At 31.2% G+C, this 27,918-nt stretch overlaps 2 protein-coding genes across 2 annotated transcripts; both read right to left on the bottom strand.

The window, feature by feature from the left end:
• Positions 1–4: 4 nt before the first annotated feature.
• On the bottom strand, positions 5–6,169 carry LOC137807088 (TCP-1/cpn60 chaperonin family protein). The gene is made up of 12 exons (XM_068607574.2): positions 6,026–6,169; positions 5,287–5,317; positions 5,146–5,202; positions 4,919–4,984; positions 4,709–4,820; positions 3,963–4,091; positions 3,452–3,523; positions 3,159–3,274; positions 2,440–2,516; positions 1,672–2,157; positions 844–1,159; positions 5–456 (listed from the first exon to the last, which is right to left on the bottom strand). Exons 2-12 carry the CDS (start codon positions 5,290–5,292, stop codon positions 310–312), a joined length of 1,584 nt encoding a protein of 527 aa, XP_068463675.1. The 5' UTR covers positions 5,293–5,317; positions 6,026–6,169; the 3' UTR covers positions 5–309.
• Positions 6,170–7,639: 1,470 nt separating this feature from the next.
• Positions 7,640–8,448, bottom strand: LOC137833708 (uncharacterized). The gene is made up of 2 exons (XM_090297685.1): positions 8,068–8,448; positions 7,640–7,936 (listed from the first exon to the last, which is right to left on the bottom strand). Exons 1-2 carry the CDS (start codon positions 8,446–8,448, stop codon positions 7,640–7,642), a joined length of 678 nt encoding a protein of 225 aa, XP_090153811.1.
• Between the last annotated feature and the right edge of the window lie 19,470 nt (positions 8,449–27,918).

The following is a 27,918-nucleotide window of genomic DNA, read 5'->3' as shown; positions in this document are numbered from 1 at the left end:
GAAGTTAAAGAAAAAAATCTTGAGACATTTTGGTTGAAGAATGAAAGATAATGTTCTTAAATTCAAATAAACATAGTGAACCCTAATCGCAGGGAAGGAATAAGTGGGTTCTACGTAAAATTTATCCACCAACCTGACCCTGCCACCCACCCCAATCCACTAGCATGCGACAGAGTTGCAAAACAAATCAAAACTTTACCTAACAGACATTTAGCATTACAACCAGTTTTTCCAATCAAAACCACCATATAAATATCACAGCACTCGCTAATGGTACGCCAGAAAATGCCAAGGTACCCTCACCATATTTTACATTCTATCTTCTCTCCTCCTTGGAGCACACGTGATGATTTCGTCAACTCTCAGGATCATCTCAGTTGCCTCTGTTGAAGATAGCAATACAGCTTGCTTGACTTTGAAAGCTTCACATATCCCCCGTTCGGCCATGTCTCCAACCTTTCACAAAAACAAAACACAGGTAAACGTAGAACAGGAAATCAAAAAAAGGAAACGCAGGATACTTTTCTAAAAACCTACGCCTATACATAAATCATCGTAAAATTCTGCTCTTGCTAAAACGTTAAATTTGAACACGCACTCGCTAATTATAGGTTCTAGCTCATCCAGCATTAGGCACATACCCTCCAGGAACATATACATATATTTTATATTTCGATGAGGCAAATCAAACTATATATACAAAAAAATCAGATACTCAATATAGATGACGATAAAAGATTACATATCAAATGAAATAATTCTAACATATTCCGACAAGAGTGCATATCATACATCATGATGCTCATTCAACAAATTAACCAAACTCTTGGTTTCAATACTTACAGAGCCAGAAATAACATCAATTCCTGCAGTACAGCCCTCCTTCTGATGCTCGGCACGGAGCTGAGAAATCAACTCGGCACTATCCAAACCAGCATTATCAGCAATGATAGTTGGGATAGCCAAGAGTGCACGGGAGAATGCCTCAATAGCAAGAGACTTCTTTCCAGGAGTTTTCTTAGCCAATGCATCCACTTCCTTTGACATCACCATCTCCGGCCACCCACCTCCAAGCAACACTCTGCTGTCATTTACAGTCTGTGATAGCACACACAAGGCATCATGCAATGACCTCTCAGCCTCATCAAGAACATGGTGGCTGCCACAAAAGTAGATGCATCAGACTTAAAGTGAACATACAAACAACATTTGTTCTAGTTTGTTTTAAAAAATGTCTATTCATACATAGACAACACTCCTAAGCATGTGAAGCTCACAATGCACTGACTGAAATAATAAAATTTGATTTGAACAGCCCTATATAAAGACATAAATTTAGTATGATGACATGAGCATACATAAAGACACGCATATAAAGCAACTAGCATTCAGAAATCCAGCACTCAGTAGTTCAATCATTGTGTTGTACGATTCTAGGTGTTAAATTTCAACAAGGCACAGAAACAGCATAAGATTATAATCCACCGCAAAATAGTTAATGGTTCTTGTCAAGGTTGATAGGAGCAGCATATTACAAACAAACCCTATTGCCAAAATATAAAAAACTTCAGCTGACAATTTTGAAAAAACATGTTATCAAGATTAAAATGCCTAACTACGTAAAGGAACAGTGGAAAGAAATTTTGTAAATAACAAAAGAATAAAAAGTACCTAGCACCTCTCAGAACTATTGTACATGCCTGCCCCATAGCAACACCAGAGAAATGAATCAGTTTATCCTCACCAATCATAATCTCCTCAATAAGGTCACACTGCCCAAGCTTAACAGACTCGGGATTGTCAAAAGTTGATGCTATTTCGCCGCCAGTTACCAGAGCCAGGCGCTCAATACCATCAAAATCAGCATGCTCAATAGCTAATATCCCTGCATCAGCAAAGAGCTCCTCTGGAAAATTGTAAATCAACTGCCTGTTCACAAAACAGTTGATACCATGACCTATTATCTTCTGCACCTTTTCTCTCATTTTCTCTTTCTCAGCTGTTTCAATCTGAGCAACTCTAGCCATAGAATCAACACGAACACGTGCCCCATATATCTTCACTTTATCTGTATCCATGGCAGTGTTGGCCACCAGTATCTTTGCATTCTCAATACGTTTGGGTTGTCCAATACCGATTTTCTTGTCAAGAATGAATCTGGCCAAAAATATGAATCCAATTAAGATAGCTAAACTTTTACAGAGCAGTGCAATGTTAAGCAATGGTTAGGGGAAAAAACAAGAATACTATTGCAAAACCCTTCATTACACAGGAAATTGCAGAAGTTTATGATCATCTTTTTTTGAGCATGACTTTGCCCATGTTTCTTGGAAAAAAGCTTATGCAATTCCTTATAATAAAGATAATCAGGATTCAGCAACAAGTTGAAGAATTCCTATTTGCAAACTGTAAAATAGTCCCACTTTTCAGCAATATTACCCTTCATCTAAGAATGAATCCATCAGTGAGCCTCCAGGTTTCTTTATAATCTGGATAGATTCTAAATTAGTGCTTCCCTGCATTTAAAAAACACCATTGAAAAGACGGATATAAGATGAAAGAATGAAAAGACATACTTAACTTAATAAAAATATAGCTCAAACTAAAAAAATAAATATTGAAGCATCATAAACATTCGTTTGCACAGTAAAATCATTGAATAGCATATTACCAAATTAACAAAACAGCTAAAGGACACTTCCTATTTTAAGGCCATCTAGAAAAGGAAAAAATCATTACTCGACATGAAAAGCTGCCATAATCCAGCAAAAAAATACCAAGTTCAACAAATAATTTCTGAGTCTTTACAGAGTATTCCAAATTCATTAATGAAATCTTACCAAATGTATATTTTTATTTACAGATTGGAATATATTTGAATAGCCACACTCGTACTGTAGGAAATTATTATGAAACTGCAGATATTCATATATAAGTAGTTATGTAATCCAACTTCCTAATAACATGTTCAAGAGAGCTTTCAGTCAAGTATGTGGAAAAAATACATCGATTAAGTTTGAATCTGGTGTATCAAGACTGAAGTTCTTGTGCTGTTCAGAATTTGTCCAAGGGAGAAAATTCAGCTAACAGCAAAAGGCTCTATTTGCTATATCCACTAAAATTGCAAACTGGTATTCAGTAGGATAGGCACAGTTTACCTTTAGTCTCATTACAGCATCCACAGCTAATTTTGCAAAATGCTCCTTGTCCTGTGAAAGAATCTTTGAGCTCAAAGTTGTCATTGCAATGTTCAGTAAGTCTGACCGGAATTTCTCTGCACATTCCAGTAAATTATATCAATATATGAATATATTAGATAACATGACACGATAATGCCTGTAGACGTTGTCCTGCTAACATCGTGATAATAATAACAATGTAACAAAAGGCAACAGAGACGATGATAAAACCCTGAAAAAAAATCCTACTAAAAAAGTGGGAGAAACAATACCAGAATCAGCTTTGTTGTCCACAACCTTCTCTAATAAAGCATTTCGGGCACACTCTGCAGCCATTCGGAAACCTAGAAAGCATGCGGAAAAATAAGTACATATGGGGCAGCATTTGAAGTAAGAGAATAAAAGATTGAGAATGGAAATTTTCATTAGCTACTTCTATAACCGCACCTCTCAATAACAACCACCCACAAATTGATTCTTTAATTAGAAAACAAGAACCAAATTTTTTTAAGACGGTAGATTTTGCATTCATTGCTTAATATCAAGCTTCAAAGGAACACTCAATGATGTTAGACATCAAAGAAAGACATTTGAATACAATTTAAAAATGGATAATGCACAACAAGGAAGATGTTGCCTTCTTATCCAATATAATTATGTAATGCCTTGTACTCAAAGTGTGAATCAATGAAGTTGGCAGTATAAAATTCATTTCTATGAAAACTCAACAAAATTTTCAGGATAAGAGCAGTTGAGCCACTGTAGAAAAGAAAATAAATGAACCTGATATTATTGTCATTGGATGAATCTTGACTGCAACCAGCTTTTCCGCCTCCCTTAAGAGTTCACCAGCCAAAACAACAACAGAGGTAGTTCCATCCCCAACTTCATCATCTTGTACTTTAGATAGGTCTAACTTACATTAAGGATGGTTATCTTGAAATTTAATCATGAAAAAAATATCCACATCAATGCTCTAAATAATAACTGTATGGGTTTTATAAGGGTGACAGAACACACAAGGCTCCCACCAAGTGGGATCTGGGTTGTGTATGTACACAACCTTGTACCCCACCACACATTCAAAACTAGAGAAGTGCTTCCAAGACTTGAACCTCTGAACTATGAGTCACAAGGTGGGTGCCATATAGTGGTGAACTGCAACATAGCACTTTTGCATCTCTTCCCCAGATTCAGAAAGGTGATAAAAGTATCTTAGTCTGTGTCTATTAAAATTGCAAATTCCTTAAATTAATGATGGCCTTTAATCTATCCAGACAGACATCAATTCGATTTAGGTTGATTAGGGCCTTCCATGGAACTAGGTGTTTCTCTTATGCTTTAGAAATTCAAAATCAAAAGTTCTCAATTTGGAATAATCGTATTGTGCTTTTTCATGGTTAAAAACTATTCATTTAGTAACTTCCAAACCCTTTGGTAACACAAATAAGAATTTCACATTAGCTCTCTCCAAAATCCGAAATTTTCTATGCTGCTTTCACCGCAAAAATAAAAATTGATAAGGATACCCACAAGGACTTTAGCAGCTGGGTTATCAATATGGAGGGACTTCAAGATTGTAGCCCCATCATTAGTGACAGTAACTTCACGTCCTCTACCTGTAGACTGCAAAATTTTATCCTGCAGTAATCACGTCCAAGATATATGAATTGGATAGAAATAGAAAATAATGCATTCATCACCACCACTTATAAAAATGTGCCAAGAAGAGGTATTACCATTCCCTTTGGCCCTAAGGTTGTCTTCACCAAGTCAGCAATTGCCATGGCTCCAACAAAAGAAGCCTGCACAAAACCAAATCATACAACACACATAACGAGAGTTAACAAACTTTTCCTAGACTCATAAAAAGAATAATGCATGGTAAAACTTGCTGATACAGATCATAAACAGTATATTATAATCAAGAAAACAAGGCAAAAACATAAGAGCATAACATGCTCACCATTCTGGCCCGCTCTCCTTTTTCTTCACTGGCTTCATCTTTAAAAATTCTATCAATCTATAGCATTCACCACAAAAGAAATCCTCAAATGAAGCAAAAAAGAGAAAAGAAAACAACAAAAGTGTATAGTACGTAACTTACCGCCATAACAGGCAAATTCAAATGCAATCACCTGAATAGAGAAACAAATCATATAAGTCATAGAAAAAAAAATATCTACATTCTGAGAGGATCAGGCCAACCAAAAAAAGAATAACAAAATCAAGTAAAAAAAAGCACCCTAAGGAAACACTGCCCTATGCATATTAGGGCTCGATTACACTGTTTGTTCCTTTCACCTTTCACAATAAACCACCTCTCATATTATGCATCACTCGGTTACACTTTAAAAAAACTATAAATATAGTAATTTCTCCCAGATCATCATCTACCAGCAAGTTACTAAAATAACACAGATCTACCAAAAGAACAGGAAAAAGAATTATATATCCTGTACATTAAATAAAATAATAAATAATACTAAAGAACCCACTATGTCCAAAGTGTAGACAAAGAAAACATAAACCCTTTGCGTCTGGTTTTAGGTTACACACTGCAAATGCAATTATTACTTCTATCAACTAAGCCATTCTAGCTATTCATCTACATCGTCCTATAAAAAATGAGAGCATCGGGGATTGGCTCGGACAACGAAAAGGAACGTGGATTTATTATGAGAAGGTGAGAAATGAAGGAAGAAAAAAGAAATGCGATTTGAAATGGTGGAAGTTAAGAAGTTGATGCAGAGCAGAACATAAAGGAACTTCCGAACGGAGAGAACGAGAATCGAAATGCATAAAATGGTTCAAAGCTTGAAATACAGAGAACGCGAGAGACTCACCGGCGGAAGAAGGTAGGGTTGGCGAAGCGAGTGAGAGAGCTGCGATGCGAACAGAGAGAGCGTAAGGGTTTTGTTTCAGTTCTGTCAAAATATGGGTTTATACTTCACAAGGAATATGTTCCATAAAACGAATCGTTTTGACCTACTCTCTCTCTTCATTTTTTTTTCATAACATTATACATGAATAATTTTGGTAATTTAAGTTTATAAATTTCTTTTACTGCGACAATCTTATTTTGAAATAAAAATAATAATTTATTTATTTAATAAAATAAATAGTTAAATATTTTTCTTCAACATAATAATACAATTTCTTCTTTCAAAAATAGGCGTAGTATAGTTTTTAAAATTATTTTTGCAAGATTATATTTTTTTTTTATAAATTATATTATCTATACCTATATATAAAAAAATTCCTCTTTATAACCATTTTTTCTTTTTTTCCATTTTATTCTTATTAGTTATAACAATCTTTCATTCTATTAAATTGTCCTGGGCATTTTGTAATTTCATAAAGAATAGTTGCTAAATAAAAAAAATTCTCCTATTACAATAATCAACTAACACCAAAAAATCCACAATAACCACCTCACATTACTTTTACATCCGCCTCCATTATAACTCTCAAATTGATTTTTTGATCTCATTACGTTTCTCTCTCTTCTTATCTCTTCAAATCAATGTGCCTCTTGCTTCATCTTGTCGCCGATGCAGAGAGTGGTTCTTCTCACATGGCCTACACTGGCCTTTCTACGCCTACTTCTGCACCCTCCTTCCTCTCATTCTCGTTATCTGCTATGTCATTTCAGACTTCTTCCCCTGACCACCGCCACAACACCCTACACGACTTCGACCTCTACGTGGTCTCGAGAAGCCCTTCCTCATGGTCATCAAGGGTCAAATCTATGATGTTTGGCAAAGCACGTATAAAGAGGATAAGACCACTTTTTGTGTTTTTTATTTTTGCCCTTTTTGTTTTTTGTTTTACTTTTTTATTTTGGGTTTTCGTTTGTGTGGTTAATAGAGGCATTTTTTCTTTCTTGGATGTGCATTTCAGGAATGGAGAATACTTACAAGCTCATTGTTTTGTCCTTGCTAAGCACCAAACCCACAAAAAGGGAATTTTTTGTTCAAATTTTGGGCGATTTTGGTGTCTCACCCTCTTAATTCCCCAAAGGATCAACTTTTCTTATTCATGTTACAAAGACCGAGGTCAGAGACTCATGAGAATGCGGGAAAACCATAAACCAATGAATGGTTACACTTTGTTGTACAAGAGGACGTTTGTGTTTTCAGCATCAATTCCATTTATATCTCTTGCTCCCAGTTTGCAGAAGAAGAAGAAACGACAGTTACTATGTTTTTTCATGGTTGTTAATGCCATTGAAAATGGATGATCATGATTTGCCTTCACAAGGTACAAGAGTTACACAACGTCTCATTCGAAAATATCGATACTTTTAGGAGCCTGTGGTGCACCAGAAGAAACTCAACAAAGCAACAACAATGATTTCTTAAAAGCATTATTGGAACACTAGTTTTGAAATTTAGGCAATTATTATGAATTCCTGAGCATCTAATATCGTTTAAAATCTCGGATGTAAACCACCCAACTTAAATGTCTTCCTGTTCATCAGATTGGCAAGATGAGTCTGAACTTAAGTAAGTAACTTCTTCTTCAGGCATTAAACATAGGATAAATTCATTAATTTGATCTACACATTCAGTCGTTGGACAAAGTATTGCACCGTCATCAAAATAGTTAGCATTGCTCATATTATCCAAGAATTTAGGATACACAAATTCAACTAAGCTGAGTAAAGGTGAATCACTGTGTTCGATTAATAGATGTTTGGGTATTTCAATCATGTTTTCCCCAATTTCTTTTAAGTTCATATTTCCATCACCAATCTTTAGAATCCATTAAACAAATTCATTGATCTCTAGAGCACTTTCAATTAATTTCTGACTTGTTAATCTCATATTCTCTGAAAGTTTTAAAACTTTGCAATATTTCTATAATTCATAATAGTTTTATTTACATTGTCATATCTTGATCCCTTCTTGACAACTGGCAGAATTTGCCTAAAATCACCTCCCAGTACAACAACATTACCACCAAAAGGCTTGTTATTGTTCTTTTCATCTACAACCTTCATAATATCTCTTAATGTTCTGTTGAAAGCCTCAAAACACAACTTGTTCATCATTGGAGCTTCATCCTTTATAATCAACTTTGTCTCAATCAATAACTTAGCACGAAGGCTTCCATGACTTATGTTACAGGTTGATTCCTTATTTATAGTAAGTGGAATACAAAAGGTAGAATGAGTTGTTTTTCCGCTAGGAAGCAATAAAGAAGCAATCTCACTTAAAGCTACATTTAATACAATCATTCTTGTTGATTTGATTCCACTAGACATTGTTTTCCACATAAATGTTTTGCATGTTCCGCCATATCCGTATAAGAAAAAAAAACCCTCCTAATTGTACTGCTGTCATTATATTTTCACATACATTCAGTTGTTCAGCAGTAAGACATTTGAACAGTGATGCATGCATTTAAGACATGCTTGTTATATCATAACTCAATTCATCAATAAGAAATCTATTTTCCAAAATATATGAATTTGAACGAATTGGTTGAGGTAGACAATTGAAGTCCTTCAAAGATTTACCATTTGAAACTAATAATTCATCTATTTGTAGAAGACAAATATTCTGTAATTCATAATCCTCAATATGAAGACCTAGAAAAAGTAAGTTATATTACATAGGATTTGAATTATTAGTTAATCTTGGATTAAGTCATACAGATATAAACATACATTACATAACTTTGAATCATAAGTTAACTTTGGAATAAGTATTTCATTTATACATGGTAAGTTGAACTTTCATTTTTTTATATAGAATATCATCAGATAGTAACTTCCAAGTAGATCTCCAGACTTCATCAGGCTTAGCCATTGTATTCATCATTAATAGTGTAACAAACAAAGTTCTCAGTTGATGTGCAAAAACAATGCAACTAGATTTTTTAATTGCATCAATAAATTTTTTATCATCGGTCAATAGCCCCACTGCATAACAAGCTTCTTGATATGTCTTGTAAGTTATGATATTAACAGTTTTTATGCTCTGATAATTAGTACAACCTTTTTTATCTGTTAGCAATATCCTTAAATAATACAATTTGCCTGAGCCTGGAGGAACAAAGGTACGTTTTATAATGCTAAATCCATTTTTTATTGGTTTTAATTCCTTCTGTTGAACCATCCAAATGTTAAAAACACAAATATGTTTTTCTGAATTTAAAGTTAGGTATTTATGTATAAGGGTTGGACCACCCCTGAAGTGGTCCCTATTTATTTATTTATTTTATTGCTGATAAAAAAAAAATATGTTTTTCTGAATTTAAACCAAGTTGTTTGTTGCATAATCTCAACAAACTATTAATTTCATTCAAAGATTGGTCAAAGCATTAAAAACTGGAGCGTAAACAGTTAGAAAATCATTTAATGCTCAGTCAAAGCACAAAACAGTTTTTTGTTATGGTACCAAAACAAACAATCCGTTGTTTCCACGAATCAATCGGTTGTTTTGGTTTTGACAACAAGTCAACCATAAAAACAGTTTTCAATCTTTCTAAAAACATCTAAGTATAAAACAATCGGTTGTTTCGACAAAACAGCAGGTTGTTTTTCACTTAGTTTGAAAAACACTTTTCTTTTAAAAAGATTGAGAGTGTCTAAGCTTTGGATTCAATCAATAGTGGATTATACATTAAATCTACCCCATATCCTATCTAAAAGATAGCTCAGCAACAGCAAGCACAATCAACCTTTCATCATCCTTCAAATGGTTTGGATTCTTCAAAGCTTGAACACACTTGGTTCAACAATAATGTATAAGCATATGGACATCGTGCATAGGCATTTGAAGTTTTTTATTCACCATGACCTATATTTATTGAATATATGATTAGTACTTGGTTAATCCACACAAAGAAAAGTTTGTTAATGCATGGACGTATACGATCATGCACTTAGGTAACTCGACAAGTAACAAGTATGCTTATGTCTTAGTTATGATAACGTTTTTTTTTGTTGTTGCAAGGTTTAGGTTGCATATTTCATTTAGTGACATAATATTCTTTGTAAGGTTTTTCACATTGAATTTTAAAGAGGATGTTTCAGACATCAATGGGGGACTTGTGCTTTTGTTAGGATTCCATGAACAAGATTATCATCTTGCAACATAATGCAATTAATTTTTCATTTGAAAATAATTTGCATCTTATGGGTCATGTATTTAACGTGACAATATATAAGAAATTGTTTTGGCTTTGTATCGAAATATATTTTACAACATATTGTAGAAGCGAGTGATCGAATTGAATATGTTGGGTTAGATAAATTTCATTGTAGGTGCACCCTTAGATACACTCATGGGCTTCCTTGTGTTTATGAATTGATGTCCTTTGGTGTAGCATATCATTGCAGCCAGTGCATTTGATATGGATACAATTAAGCTTTTTAGATTTTTTACATCAGGATTCTTCAGCAGAGTTGTCCATCTAACAATAATTTGAATTGATTCAAAGAGGTTGACATTGCTGGGAAGGTTAACATCAAAGACAAATTACATGAGATTGTATATCTAGATAAGACATCTATGTGACCACCATTCGAGAACGTAAAAACAAAAAGTGCACAAAAAAAACATGCCACTAAATTTCCTAGATTAAGGAAGTGAATCCTTTCTTACTTTGAACATGTTGATGTCATACATTCACAACAAGATAGTTTGTCTACTTTGAAATCTACCAATGGATTCATGAAGGACAACCCTCTTACTAAATCGAACCCATTGCTAGATCAATTTCCTATAGGGTTTCATTCTTACATTGTTGATATTGTTGATGTTAATGTTGACTACCACTGTGGCTATCGTATTGGTTTGATTCATCCTCCACCTCCACATGGGGTTGGGTTTCTTCAACTTCATGTCAAACATGTTCTTCATCTTCATGAACACGTCTTTTTCTTCTAACCGATGTTATGGGTCGTACATGGTCACCCTGTATACCTCAACCCATAGTTCTCGCCATTTTGATATGCACATACATTATTCCAATTAAACCAAACTCATCCAACAAAAACAATGCATCTAACATCAACACAACGTCTTCCAACAAAAAAAAATGTATATAACGTCAATAAAAGCTGACCCAACAAAAACAATGCATATAACATCAACAACCAACAAAACAATGCATATAACATCAACAACCAACAAAAACAATGCACATAACATTATAGATTTGCAAATCCGAATCAATTCTTAAGAGCCTATTTCGGATCACCTAATCTGATTTGTTATTATGGGTTGGTCAATCTGGAAGCATACAAATTTCATAATTCGCAAAAATAATTGATTACCCATGCCGTAAAAAAAAACTACACTTACCTTCTTCTCCAGTAAAAGACGCTACGAAAACAACCACTTACCACCACAATGCCGCTAGAAAGCAACCAAGTCCACTCATAACACACCAAAATCACCATAAAGTCACCGTCGTGCTTTCCATTGTTTGCTCTCTCAACATTGTGCACCAAAATTGCAGAGAAGAAAGAAATACGGTGAGGGTGTTTTGCGCTGCCTTTATGGTTTTTAAAAAGTTTCAAGAATAACTTTATAAATCCAATAAATGTAGGGGCATGAACAAAAATGTAAGAGTGTGGGAAGAAACACCTCTAGCTTTTGTATATAACAAGTTTAACTTATTCATATAATATATTTTTGTATTGTGTAATGAAAAATTATTTTCAAATTATGTAATTTAAATTTTATTTTTAGATTTGGAAATGTATTATAAATTATACAATTCATAATCTATAATTATAATTCTGTACGGTATAATTTATAATATATTTTTAAACTGTATAATTTGAAACATATTTTTAAATTGTGTTTCAGATATAAAAATGTATTTTAAATTAACAATATAATAATGTATTATGAATTACACAATATAAATTTTATAATTTATATTTTTGGATTGAATTTTATGCAAACAATTTATAAGTTTCACAATTTATAAGTTAAAATTACAATTTTAAATCGTCCAATCTCATATTGTTTTAATGTAATGCTAGATTGTGAAATATAAAAGTCAAAATAATAATAATAATATTATTATTAATTATACAAGAATACGATAATTAATTTTCATATTATATAATCTACAATTTTATTAAATAGAAAATTATTATTTTAGATTGTTTAGTCAAGATACTTCCTATTTTTCAATTTATATATAACTATAGAAAAAGTGTCACATTCATAATTATTCAAATATTTTAAAATAAAAAAATAACACAAAAGGACTAACTAACTTCAACATGTACAAAATCTTTATCTGTAAGAATAATCATTGTCAGATTCAATGTTCAAAATAAGAACTCAATTAGTACACGAGATAATAATGAATCTTAGGGCGATTGAATGAATTATAAAATGTTAAGGGTAAAATGGACATCTTAAGAAAGGGAAGGTGCAGATAATAAATATGTGGGTGTGAGATGAAGGAACCCAATGAATATTTTTCATAATGGGTCGGATTGGTTTATGTACAGGTAATTTCTACTGCAACCTCCATAAAATTACAGTTTTACCCTCTTCTTCATGTTCTCCATTCAGTATCTTATACACAACTTCCACTGCAATAACAGCTACTCACTTATAGGTTGTCTTTGGATTGGGGAGAGGATGAGTGTAAATGTAATGATTTGAGAGGAAAGTACAAAGAAAATGAAGTTATTTGGATTATGGTATATTATAGTGGATTTGTGAAAAAAGTTTATTGAAGTTTGTGAGTGATATGATGGTTATAAGAGAATTTTTTTTTTTAAATGTGTAAAATGTAAGTTTATAAATTTACCCTTTCTTTAAAAAATATTTAAATAATAAAACTTTAATTATTTTTAATATTATTATTTAATAAATTTATTTTAATTATTATTAAGTATTAATTTATATTTATATTTATTTTGATTGTTATTATTTTAGTTACTATTATTATTTATAATTTTATTATTATTTTATATATTATTTCTATTTTAAATTTTAAAAATTAAGGGTAATTTAGACTTTTGTAATGGTATGATGTATTTTTTAAATGTTTTCTTATCTTTCTTCGCTTGGCAGAGCATATGGCTTTTATCTCTCTCGCAAATCAGCGCCCTCCAATTCGTGCAATTGAGTGGAAACAATAAAAAACAATTCTTGTATTTCTATCCGAGTGAACGTTCACTCAGATGCAAACAGAGCAATAATGTTACCTTCACAATACCTCTCACATTCAGCGTCATCATCTGCGACAGTCTCTTACCTTCACCGTCCAAGCAAACAAAATTGTATTTCAGATTTTAAAATTTGAAATATAAAAATTATATTTCAAAATCTAGAATTTAAAATATAAAAATTTATTTCAAATTCTAGAATCCAAAATACAAATTTTTAATTTCAAATTATAAGATTTAAAATACAAATTTTGTATCAAATTATAAAATTCAAAGTACATTATATTCTGAATTGTATAATCTATAATCAATTTTTTTATTTCAAATTTTATAATTTAAAATACAAATTTATATTTTATATTTTAAAATTCAAAATACAAATTTTTTATTTCAAATTATAAATTTTGGATGAACAATTTCTTTACTTTCAAAGATATGGGGATGTGAGAAGAATTAGGCCAAAGTGCATTATTTTGCTTGTGAGGAAGTTTCACCATACTATCTTAAATTAATAATTGAAATTTTTGAGTAGCACTTAGTCAATTATTGTGACATGTATGTCTATTCTTCTCCATAGATTGAAAAATTCCCGAGGCATGTGATTTTTCATTCCAACAATTAATGTAGTCGATGTAGAGGCTTGAGACCGGGTCATCCAAATGAACACATGAACTCATCGGAATTACTTCAACTGAAGGACATTTTTCTTAACTCTCCAAAGTCTTTTTCTTTTCACAGCTGACAGATTAAAATTATTGAAACTGAAACAATGAACTCTTTACTTATATTTTAAAATTAATCGATAGAAATATGTTTTGAAATATTAATAATTAGTTTTAATTAATTTTAAACTATATTGTTTATTCTTTTTTATATTGATATTCTACTATTAGTTTTATATTAGAATATTTTAAATCAAGTTTCTTAAAACAAATCACTTGTGTAAATGTCGTACATTCCTTTTGTTGGTTTTTTTTTTATAATGGTAAAAATATCTTTAAACATAATTAATTTTGTCCTATTTAAGAAAAACACAAAATTATGTTTTACAAGCAAAATATAGAATGTTGGAAGGTAAATACGTCCCTTTCTTAATGAAAATGTGTATTTTTCAGTTCCCAAGAAAAAAATGAAAACCATATAATAACTATTTGAATTACCATCGTTATTAAGACTATGAGTTAGATGGGTCTCCTAGTGTTGGATGGTTTGATAACCATTGAATTCTTTTATTTGTAATCTAAATTTAAGAATTTTTGTCATTTTTAATTCTTTTTTGTTATTTTTTTATTTTTAAATCTTTCATTTTCTTCCTCTTCTCTCACCTCGCACCTTCATTGTGTCTAACTAGCACCTATCTGTATTTTTTTATTTTTACCAAATATAGTAAATGTAGTAGTTATATATAACAAATTTACAAACAAATATCTTTAATTTTAATAATAGACAAGAAAATCAGTTTAAAACAGAAAATTAGTTTTCAAAATAAACGGGCAAAAACTCAAAATCAAACTGTTTCGTGATTAATTTGAATCAAATTGAAAATTAAAAAAGTTTTTAGTCATAATCAATTAGATTAAAAACAATCAACATAAATCCAATCACAAATTTCATAAATTTAGAACTTTATAGCAATTGAAAAAAATAGTCTCAACATATCAATTTCTCCACTTTCTTCAAATAAAGTGGTCTACATCTAGTAGATAATAAATAAAATAAAAATTTTAAAACTAAAAATTACTTTGTTAACTATTGAAATTACAAAATAACTATAATAATAAATCAATCAATCAAATATCAAAATGAACCATTTTTTTATTCATAAACAAAACTACCAACATTTCCCTACACTCTGAAGTGGATGTAGAAACGCATACGGTTGAAGATGGATGAAGCCTCTTCTCTACCTAGTGTTAGTTTGTGTTTGATGTAGAAAATAGCTAGTTTGTTGTAAAGTTTGTAATAGGTTTAGATGATCTTGTATGTAGGCTTGTGGTTGTGTAAGGTTGCCTTTTGCTACATGATCTATCCTAGATGTCTAACCAAGCCTAGATCAAGCACATGAAGTGGTTAAAAGTTTTTCCAAAAGCGTTTTAGAGTTTTCTCCTAAAATCAGGATACTGCACAAAAATAAATCTGTTTCTATGTAAAAGAACAGGTTTATTCTTTGGTCTGCTGAAAGGTTTTTCGAAAGTTAGTTAGGACACCAAAGGTACAACTCAGACAGTTATTTCAGTTAGCTGAGTTAGCAGTTTTCACAAAATAAATCTATTAGGTTCAAAACTGAATCGGTTGTTTTCATAACAGCTTTTCAACTGTTTTTTAAAAGAAGTTAGAAACCGTTTTCTATATAAAGAAAAGCCTCTCTCACATAAAAGGATGCTGAGCAATTACGTTTTTGACAGAGATCAAACATTTTCTATGTGAGAAGAAGGATTGAAAGGTTTTCCAAAGGAATTTTCAAGTGTGCTTGTTTTAGGAAACCTTTGATCTTGGTGAAGGTGTTGGTGCAGTTCTGCAGCAAATTGAACTACTGGTTTTGAGTTCTTGCATCTTCTTTTCAGGTGTAATCTTTCCTTTATTCTGGTTTGTAAAGGTGTAAGTGTTAGTCACTCCTTGATAGGGTTTCTTGGAGTGCAAGGTGTGTTGAAATAGGGTTTTTCAGCATTGGTTGTATTGTTCTTGTAGTGTTCAAGAATTGTTGTGCTTGTAAGTGATTGGTACTGGTTTTAGTGAATTCCACCTTGGGGTAAGGTGAAATTGGACGTAGCTCTGTATGAGTGAACCAGTATAAAAACTTGCGTGCCTTTTCTTCTCATCCCTGCACTCATTTCTGGTTTTGCTTAATTCTGTTAAGAACTAAATCTGTTCTTTTGAAATTGAATCTGTTAATTTTGGGTTTAAGTAAAAACTGTTCTTCCTGATTTGTTAAAGCTCTCTGATCATAAACAAGGCAGTTGTATATGATGTTTTAATTGATCTGTGAACAAATAGTCTATTCATTAAAAACTGAGAAAGATTCATTCTCTTTAAAACCTTGTGTTGAATGAATTTGATTGTTCTCTTAGCATAGTTGTATTCTTCATACTCATAAAATCCAACTAATCTGATTCTGTTATAACCCTCTGTTGATTACAATTTTAATTTGAACAAATTCAAATTGTGCTAGACTGCTATGAAGAATCAATCTGTTTCATGTAAAACAATCTGTTCTTTTGCCTCTGATATACTGTTAATGGTGTGTTCTTGCGAAAATTTTATAAGCTCAATTCACCCCTCCCCTCTTGAACTTAGACACTAAGGCTTCGTTTGGATCCAGGGGTGCCACTGTTGGCGACGACGGAAGTCACAACAGCACCCCGTTTGGATCCAGGCATGGTTGCGGGTGAGGGTGCAGCGAAAGAGAAAGTTGAGTGAATTGTGTTTCTTCTGAAAGATGAAGAGAAAGTTTCACTGTGCAGTGCAAGTCCCAAGTCATCACCACGAATTTCCAATGCTGCCCTTACTTTTGTGCTGGAATCAAGAAGCACAGTGGCTCTGCGTGCATGCCAGATGTAAGCATGAGATTCCTGACTTGGCTCAGGAATCTATTGACCATGTGAAAGTTTGAAACCTCATCAATGAAGTGGGTGAGAGGTAGGTGCGTGAGGTTTCTGGTTTCTTTATAAACGTTGTTTCCTCCATTCACAGTCACAGATAAGCGAAGCATAAGCAAAGAGAGAGCGAAGCATAAAGTGTGTAGTTGGAGAGATTCATAAGTCATAGTGTGTGTTAGGGGCTTCATTAACGTAGAGGTTATTTATCTGAAAGTGCTGTGTTCATCTCTGGGTTCATCTGTGCCTTCATCTCGTTCATCTCTGGGTTCATCTGAGGTGAGTTTATATGTTTGATTGTTGGTTAATCGATTATGGTTTAAGTATCACAGGCAAAATAATCAATTATAGTGTAATCTGCAAAATTTCCCAAGCATAATCGATTATCTGTAGTGTGTAAAATTGCTCTTAATCGATTATTTGTTGTGATAATCGATTATTGTTGTTTTTAGCCTAGTAGCATAATCGATTATGCTTTGATAATCGATTATCTTAACTGTGTAAAATGGTTCCTAATCGATTATGTGCTGTGATAATCGATTATGGTTGTTTTTTGCTTGCTAACATAATCGATTATGCGTTCATAATCGATTATCCTGTGTGTGTGTAAGTGATGCCATAATCGATTATGTTCTAAAATTTTTGAAATATAAATGTTTGTTAATTTATTTGTTTTCTATTATTTTCAGGTGTGTTGATCTTCCTATAAGTCATCCTATTGCTATTCTTGAGTGCTTATCTTCGGGTTTTAAAATTTTTTTATGTAAATTTTTTTTATTTAATTTCTGTTTTATATTTATGATTATGGTTTTGTAATATAATTTGTTTAGAATTTATTTTAGTTTATTATGTTAAGGCTGTTGTTGTAATATAATTTTTTTAGAGTTTAGTTTAGTTAATTATGTTAAGTAGTTACTAGATAGTTAATTAAATATGTTAAGGAGTTTAGTTAATTAAATTAATTGTTTCAGTTGATTTATTATTTTAATTTTCGTAGATAGTTATTAATTTATTAAGAAAAATATTTATTTCTATGAAATGAATTATTTACGTAATGGAAACAGAAATTTGTAAATTTTAGATTTTTTATTATATTAAACATAAATTATTAATGTTATAATTAAATGAAATAAAAAAAGTTGTTGTGATTAAAGAAAACTGAAAAATTTAAGATAAATATTGTTTATAAGAAAATAGATATTGTATAATAATAAATATACAAAGTTAATAAATATTGTATAAGAAAACTGAAATATTGTATAATAATAAATATACAAAGTTAATTTTTGTTTAACATTTAATTTAATGGTTTATAAGAGAATAGATGATTTTTTTAAATGAATATTTGTATTCTGTATGGTTAATATTTTTTTAAATTGGACATAAATTATTAATGTTATTAGTTGAAAAGATTAAAAAAAATGTTTTTGTAATTTTTGTTATAAGATTTAATTGTTATAAGAAAAAAATGAATGTATTTAAAATGAATATTTTTACAAGTGGAAATAAAAATTTGTAATTTGTAGGTTTTTTAAAAAGTAATTGATATTTTAGAAATATTTTAATTATAAATGTAGAAAGTAATTATTTATTTCAAAATGAATTCTTTATGAAGTAGAAATAGAAATTTTAGGTTTTTATTTTATTTTATTTGTTTATATTTATTTGTTGTTTGATTAAATTATGTTATTGAATGATATAGTAATTTTGATTAATTTTTTTATTAAAATTAATTAAAAATACGTTTTAGGGTAACTGTATTGGTGTACTTTTACACCGATACGGTAACCGCGTTCGGTATGAATTCGGAAAGAAATTATGACGAGTCAGAGATGGTACACTTTGAGGAAACAGTTGCAATTTATGACGATCTTGTTGCGGCGAACATGAACTTAATTTCATAAATCGAAGAACAAATAAAAAAAAATAATGAAGGTACAGTCATGATTCTTTGTATGATTGCTTTTGGATTGAAATTGTTACGCACAATGCCTACTACAAGCAACTGTATCAGTGAGTCCCAACCACAAAAAGAGCGTCACAGACAAGAATTGATGGAGTACTTGGTTCACACTGAACAATCTCGTCACATTATTCGCATGGGACCGAAAGCTTTCATTAAATTATGTGAACGAATACGGGGAACTGGATTTGTTAAAGATGCATATCGATCAACCGTGGAAGAACAAGTAGCGAAATTTCTGCACATTATTGGGCATAATGTGAAGAATCGAAGTGTGTCATTCTTTTTCCATCGGTCTGGAGAAACAGTTTCCCGTCACTTTCATAATGTTTTGAGTGCCATTTTAATGTTGGAGAGGGAATTTTTAATTCAACCAAATGGAACGGTTGTAGAACCACACATCCTTAACAACAGTCGATTTTTCCCGTACTTTAAGGTTTGTTGATAAAAATATTACTTGAAATTATTGTAATGTCTTCTTTAGTTTGTGGTTAATTAAAGTTATGAATTTTTGTTTACATTAGGATTGTTTAGGGGTCATAGATGGGAGTCATGTACGTGCTAAGGTTGCACGTGCTAATGCGCCTCGTTTTCGAGGGAGAAAAGACTGGCCAACCTAAAACATATTTGCAGCCTGTGACTTTGACATGAAGTTCACATATGTCTTAGCCGGTTGGGAGGGAACTACCTTCGATTCAAGGATATTGAAAGATGCTTTGGTACGAGGCGATCCTTTGGTTATTCCAGAAGGTTAATTATAGGGGATTGGGTGTGCAGAAAAATTAAAAGGTTGTAGTAATATTGCTCGTGCACAGGCAACGACAGCTCAAGATATAGCTGCCGAAATTAGACGAAGAAACGACCTATATGCTGAGCATGTACACCACCATCGACGCCATGCCTCATACCAGTACTCAGAGTCTGATATTTGGGCAATGCTCGTGGAGCTAAACATTCAAGATGAACAACTCATGGATCAATGCTATGAGTTTTTATGTGACCATCCCGGAAGAGTTAAGCAACTATTTGGGATGCCATATGAGCGTCGAATGACAAAATTGTTTGGATTTATGACTAGGCATTGATTTCATATCTCTGCGTGGGAGTTACCTTTAATTATTATTAATCTAATATTCGACTGTCTTTGTTAGTAGCTGGACATGTAATATTTGACTATCTGTGTTAGTTATTGGACATGTAATATTTTGCATTGTGAACTTCTACTTTCATTAACAATGTAATATTTTGGTTTTTGAGCTTGCATTATTGCTTTATGATATTATGTTGACTTCTGTTTAGTTATTTATTGTAGTAATTGCATTATAGATGGCATCATCATCGCACAAACGTAACAGAACCCGTAAGGGTAAATCTCCAGCAGAAGATGTTGACGTTCCTCCTCCACCAACGAGGATTCCAGAAGTTCTTGATTATTCAAGATACTTCAGTACCAGGCGTCAAATGGTGGTTTTTGAAAAGAACTTTCACGCAAGAGCAGTATTACCACCAAAAGTGATGCATACTCCCTTTTTTGTTGGTCCAGGATTTGAATTCCAAAATCTTCTGAATTGGCAAGGTTTACAACCTTTCCTTGGAATTAATCATCCGTATTATGAGGATTTGATCAGAGTATTTTATACAAATGCAAAATTCACACCTGCTGGTCACCTTGCCATTGAGATTTGCGGAAAAATGATACACATTAAAGAAATAGATTGGATGACCATTGCTCATCTACAGTACGATGGTCTTAAGTTAACCCCTGGGACGATACCTGAGGAACTGAATTTTGATCGAGGCCTAGCATTATCGTCCATGATTCGTGAAGATGTTGAAGGTCAAAATCTGAAAAATGTCGGTAGTCTGAAAATGAATGACCGACTGTTGCATTACACATGGGTGCATATCTTGTGCCCTCGAGGAAGCAACTATGCACAACTGCTGAATGAAGAATAATGTACGCATTAATTGGCCTCATTACATAATGCAACAGATCATCAAATGCTGGGATAATAAGATGCCTCTCGCATATGCAAATTTGATAACGAGGATCTTGTGGGTGTATGGCTTTGACTTGTCCAATGAACAAGCAACAATGCTAGGTTGGAATCATTACTTTAGCAAAAAAAGTATGACAAAATTAAATATATTCCAGGTCAATGTCTTATGGCAACTTGGTAGACCACAACATGCAAACGAAGAAGATGATGAAGAGGATGAATTGCCACCACAAGATGATGAAGGTGGTCAACCTGAAGGGGAAAACCCCACATAAAGGGAATTGTTAAATCAAATTTTGTCTGGCATAGAAAAGATGAATACCCAAATGGACAGAATGGAGGTTACTCTGACTGACATTCGACGTCATCAAGGCCATTGAGTGTGTTATTATTATGTTATTGTCATTGTTATTTTTATTTCTAAGTTTCATGTTGAACATTGATGAATTGTGTTTGTTATTTTTGACGTTGACATTGTTATTGTTAAGGTTTTATGCTACTTTTCATGCTACTTATTTACATAATCATATTGTTTTTAATGCAACTTTTTTACCATCTTATTACTTCGACAACATTGGTTAAGTGTCATTAATGTCTGCGTATCACAACACGTTGTCATCTAGTTGTACTGGTTGTAGTGTGCAAAAACGTGGTACTTTTACCCATGCTACTGGGACCACAAGTGCCTTCGTTGATCCTATTTGTGATTGTGGACAATTTGCTGTTTTAAGAATAGCAACAACACAAAAAAATGGTGGAAAAAAATTTTGGGGTTGTCTTTATTCAATTAGGTTTCAAACAAACTTAAGAATGTTATTTTAATTTTATTGTTTTCTTCAAAACAGATTAGAAGTGACATGGTTTTAGGCTGTAATTTTTTCAAATGGTGCATTGAAGACGTTGCCGATGAAAAAGATTAAATTATTATCATACAACGGAATAAGATATGTCTTCTAGAAAACCGTTTGAAGGTCTCCACAAGAAGGATTCAAATGTTATTACTGGGAATGTCTTTTCTTTTTCTAATTAACATTATTATGTTCTTCATGTAATGACTTTATATTATATATTTTGACACCTGCTTAATATTCATGTTATATTCTAAATTTCTATTTTCTTTTTAAAATATATTCATTTTGCTATTCATAATAATGGAAATTATTATTAAAATTAATTTTATATATATTTGTATATATATAACATAAAATAATTTATAAAATCATTTATAATATTAAAATTATGTAAATAAATTAACTTAAATAAAAAATAATTCTTAATTAATAAAATGTTAAATAATATAATTATACTTTAATTTTAAATTATAATTAACTAAAATATGAAATAGGATTAATCGTTATTTATTCTTTTTTTATATAAAGGGTAAAATTGTAATCTTACAAATTTTACTATTCAAAATATATTAAAATATTCTCACAACTATTACATCATTCACAATTTCCAATAAACTTTCTTCACACATCCACTCTAACATACTCCAATCCAAACAACCTCAACTTTCTTCACACTTTCTTCACACTTCCACTCCCACTCACCCTCAACTTTCCACTCCCCCACACCCTCTAATCCAAACACACCCTAATAGACTCAACACATACAACTTTTTTTCATAGAAACGTGCATGGAAAATAGTGTTTCGAAAATCAATGTCTTACTTTTCTTACATTTTTCTTAATGAAATTTCTCTTGAATAAGTAATAATAGATAATAATAAATAATAAAAAATGGGAGAAGACAAAAGAAAACTATCTCTCACAGTAAAATTTAATAATGTTAATCACTTGACAATATATTTTTAGAAATAATATAGTTATTAAAAATAAAGGTTTTATATTTATAAAAAACAGAAAATGTAAAATAATATGCATAAAAAGTTATTGGATATAAAAAATATGATTATCCTTCTACAAAAATGTCTCATCATAATTTGAGCCATTAGTACTGTTAAGAGCTGTCACGTTGAGAACAGTTCATACAAAAGATTAAGTCATTTTATTTGTTGTCCCACAATTGCCACCAAAAGTCATTCAACTCAATCAGAATTGGTCAAAGAATGAATAAAATAATATAATACCCAACTAAATGTTTAAATTATGTCCGAAAAAATGAGTTCTTGAATATCAGATATTTTGGATACCATCACGATACAACTCAAGTCATCAAAATATAGATAATATCATTGATTTGGAGATTGAGACAATATAATTTTTTTTTTTAGAATACAGATCGTTATGTATTTACAAATTATAAGTCACCTTATAATTGGATTTTATGTGAACTATATATATATATCTAAAAATTATTTAGATGCTTATGATTCGGAATGTGATAAACAAGTATAATAAATATTATTTATTAATGTGTACTTTTATATTTATATTGGATGTTGGTCTACTTAAGTGTATAGACCATCTATTCAAGATAGTCAAGATAGTCAATGATAAATATATCCTTTACCGGTGTGTGTTAAATCATCATTTATGTAGAGCATTATCTGGTATATATGGACCGAATTTCGACCTCTCCGTCTTTAGTCATAATTCTGTTTTAATTGAGCGATTAAAGTTAATTGATTGATATCCTTTGATTTGTGCTATAATATAACGTTAGATAAACAGGTCGAAAAATGATCCATAAGTTGTCAATCTTTGGGTCAGATCCATGACCCCACATGCCTCCAGTCTCAGGCATAGGCCAATGAGGCTATGATGAGTTGAGATTGAAAGACAACCCATAAATTATCCATCATCGGGCCAGGTCTATGACCTTACATGCCCCCCAGCCTTAGGCGTAGGCCAATGAAGCTATGGTGAGTTCATTGGTATTGCTTGATTCCTCCTTTCAACTAATTTCCAATAGTGTATCCAACTTGAGCTCGACACTTCTTTTACCTGAGTGAGTTTTTTTAAATTGGACCGATCGTTGTCGGCACCCTCAGGCTCTTCACCCGAGTGAGGTTTTTTAAATTGGATCGATCGTTGTCGGGACTCCCCCAGGCTATTCACCTGAGTGACGTTTTTTAAATTGGATCGATCATTGTCAGCACCCTAGGCTCTTCACCTGAGTAAAAGGCTCTTCACTTGGTAAGGATTTTTTTTTACCTTATCAAGCTTTTCACCTAAGTAAGGATTTTTTTTGTACCTTATCAGGCTTTTCACCTCAGTAAGGATTTTTTGTGTACCTTATCAGGCTTTTCACCTGCGTAAGGATTTTTTTTGTACCTTATCAGGCTCTTCACCTTAGTAAGGATTTTTTTAATTGATTTCGACTGAGGTCGTGCGCCTACAAATTTCAAACTTGTACACCATGTAGTATACTGAATACACAATCTTATTTTCAATCAACATCAATTCTAAATATATCAAATTGTACCAAATACAAATTAAACAAATAAGAAGAAATTTTATAAATATTTAATTAACTGTAATAAAAACATAGATTAGTCACGTTCCATGTTCTTGGTATAGGTCTTCTATCCAATAATTTATAAACAACTAAATGAATATTCTCCAAGAAAATGGTAATGGTTAGAGAAAAATATTCAAAAACATAAATATTCTATATTTTTTGTAATTGTTTTTTGTCCGTATACAAGAAATCATTTTTAATTCTTGAATTTCACATTTTTAATTTAATAAACTTTCTATCAAATGGATTTTCAAAATTTAATAAGATTCATTATTGGTTTTTTACTCTTCTATACTCTTTCTTTAATAAGAACAACATTGTAATATAGTGATATTTTATAACAAAATATGACATTGTTCTAACCAAGACAGATGACCCTCAACTAGAGTATCAAAGATAACCAGAAACAGTGCTTTCCAGTCTTAGTGTCGTCATGTATTCTCTACTCGGTCTCCCTTCCCTTCCCTTTTATAGAAGTCTCGACGTCTATCCCTTTGTAACGGTCTTTCTGTCATAATAAATTATCGTAAACCCCCCCTCCGGTAACTCCACCAAAGTTCTTTATGAAGATTCTGTATCATCGTTGGATCCTTCGTATCAAACGTTATGATATATTAATTGGGTCGGTCCATGACCTCATAGCCCCTCAACCTCAGGCGTGAGTCAATGAGGCTTAACCCTCTATCTTTCAACACATTCTTCTCTCCTCTAGCCTGATCAGTCCCCCTGCTTTAATCTCATCTGACTCGGCCCATGACCTCACATACATAATCTTAAAAACTATAGAAGAAAAAAATATGAATGAATGGGTAAGTTATATTGATAAATAAGCAAAGATTTTATTTTTATTTATTTATTTATTTTTTAAACCTGTTATAAAATCAAATAATATTCAGGAAAGGATCATAATACTGTGTATAAATTTTCTAATGTATATAATAGCATAAAAGATAATTTTATAGTAAAAAAAATTCACCTTAATAATAATAAAAACACATTTGAACACTTGTAAACATCCTGATAAACTCCCAGGTGATAATACTATTTTTTTTTCACTTTTCATAAATTTTAAAAACTTAAAAAATTCATCATGTAAAGATTATATTAATGAAAAACTTATGAATGAAAAACTTATGAAATGAGTAAAATTTAGGAAAATTTATAAACAAATATGACCAACATAATATTTCTTCTAGTTTTCCATAAACACCTCATAAATATTTTAACCAAATAAAATGCAGCACAGGATAAATTTAACTAATAAAAAAATAATATTAATTTAAGAATAGTAAAAAAAAAGTTCTTAAAACTCATAAAAATCACCAGAGGTTGCGAAAGCACACTAAACTATGAAAATGTATTATAAACACCCCAAAATTTCACAAATATTTCCAAAATTCTCAAAACGCAATTCTTATCAAATATACTTTAAAATAATTAATAATTAATTTGTAGTCGTATAAATTCTCACATTGAAAAAAAGTGTGGTCATTATGAATTTATATATTACGAACTTATATATTAAAGTAATATTCATTTTTGTAATTTATTACTATGGTATCAAATTAACTTTTCTTTTAACTTTTTTAATTATTTAATTAATACTCAACTTGCACTACAAGAAAATCATGAAATAGAAACCAATTTTTAGAGACCAAAATAATTAGTTACAATAGAAACTAAAATAGAGACCATTTTAGAAACTAAAAAAAAAATTGGTTTCTAAATTAGTTTCTATTATTGTTAAATAGTTTTTAAATTGGTATCTAATTAATAACTAAAATTTTAACTACCAATTATTTAGTTTCTAAATTTGGTAGCAAAAACCTTGGTTGCTAATTAGATACCAATTTAGAAACTATTTAACAATAATAGAAACTAATTTAGAAACCAAATTTCTTTTTAGTTTCTAAAATGGTCTCTAATTTAATTACTATTGCAACTAATTATTTTGGTTTCTACAAATTGGTTTCTATTTCATGATTTTCTTGTAGTGTTGTTTCAATCAATATAATAAAGTAAAATAGGATGCTTACAAATCATTATCAAAATAATATTTCATTAACTAAACAATTATTAATATTTTGAAATAGAAAATAAACAGAAAAAAATAGCAATGGCATAAAATCATAACAATGGATTCGGACACCGAATCACTAAACATTATTTTTTTATATGAATTCGATTGCATTTCCTTTATAATGATATTTCTTTTGGGTTTCAATTATCTAGAAAATCTCTGAATAACTTTATGTGGCAAAGCATGAACACCAAATCAATAAATAGTATAATGATGTTGAAAATATAATGATGTGACTGTTTTACTTTATTTAATCTATTCACTATGTTTTTTTATTACGATTTGATTTTTGAGCTCAAGGTGATCAATCAAGGATAAAATAATAACGAAATAGAAATTAATACGCTCATTAAAAATTAAAGACACATCAGTGTACCCGGCATGGCGGCGGAGAACTGTAATCAACTACGTTACAATCGTTCTTTCATGGGTGCTATGGGTGTTGCCGTGTGTGAATAAGGAAAGTTATATATATATATATATATAATATTGCGGAGGTAGGAAAAGTTTTATGTGTTCCATAGTAGACGCCAAGAGTTTAGGCAACCTTCGACCTAGAACATTTAAGGTGATCGAGGATAAATATACCATTAACCGGTGTGTATTAGATCATCATTTATGTAGAGCGTTATTTGGTATGTATAAACTGAATTCCGACCTCTCCATCTTTAGTGATGATTTTTTCTTAATTGAACGATTAAAGTTAATTGATTAAAATATCTTGATTTGTGTTATATAATATACTGTTAGATACACAAATTGAAAATCAAGAGATACCAATTCTCAAACCAAACACATGACCCTACCTATATAATGTATATTTATAGTGTCATAATTATTCTTATCTAAATTAGGATAAAATAATTGACTACTAGTTAGATATTCAATCACATCAATTCAACCACATCAACTATGAGGTATCCACCACATTACTTCACCGATGAGATACTCCATCACATTACTAATGAAGTGAAGTCCGAAACTCACTATTAAAATATACATATTTTTTAATGTTTTATACTTAAGAACCGTCAACTACTTTTACTATAACAATTATATATTATTTATTTTGTATTATACATATATTTTTCTAAGAAAGATTATTACAACTACGATAAATTGAAAAAAAAATAAGTATAATTGTGAAAGTTGTGATAATTTAGTTATGAAGTTTATGTGATGTAGGAGATAAGATCATAATATGTGTCTGATAGTGTCGCGCAAAAACGTGGTTTGATTTGAAGTGACAGAGCAATTCCCACGATTTCATTTGGAAGTCCTTCACATGACCCTACCAACCTTCAAATCTAGATCAAGAAAATCACAATGATCATTTATTAGTATGAGATCACTGCTGAAACCATTCTGAACATGGGTTGCAATTTTAGAATTATTTAAAACGTGGAAAACATGTTGTACGAAAATAATGGAGTGCAACACCATGCATTTTCCACATAATAGAATACCCGGCATCACCTTCGTTACTTACTATACAAAATCTTAAACTTCAATCGCAGATTATGT

The sequence above is a fragment of the Phaseolus vulgaris genome, chromosome 11 (assembly GCF_051622355.1).
Source record: "Phaseolus vulgaris cultivar YP4 chromosome 11, ASM5162235v1, whole genome shotgun sequence".
Classification (NCBI taxonomy): Eukaryota; Viridiplantae; Streptophyta; class Magnoliopsida; order Fabales; family Fabaceae; genus Phaseolus; species Phaseolus vulgaris.
Note: the sequence above shows the minus strand (reverse complement) of the source record. Positions and strands in the feature narration are given on the sequence as shown.

Bases quoted from the DNA above. Each gene is read 5' to 3' on its own strand.
- LOC137807088 (XM_068607574.2), bottom strand. The intron at 1,160-1,671 runs GTACTTTTTATT...CTTTTGTGGCAG, and splicing joins ATAGTTCTGAGAGGTGCTAG to CCACCATGTTCTTGATGAGG. The intron at 457-843 runs GTAAGTATTGAA...TTTTTGTGAAAG, and splicing joins TTGATGTTATTTCTGGCTCT to GTTGGAGACATGGCCGAACG.
- LOC137833708 (XM_090297685.1), bottom strand. From the start codon at position 8,448: ATGTCTAGTGGAATCAAATCAACAAGAATGATTGTATTAAATGTAGCT. The intron at 7,937-8,067 runs GTAAATAAAACT...TGGATTCTAAAG, and splicing joins AGGGATCAAGATATGACAAT to ATTGGTGATGGAAATATGAA.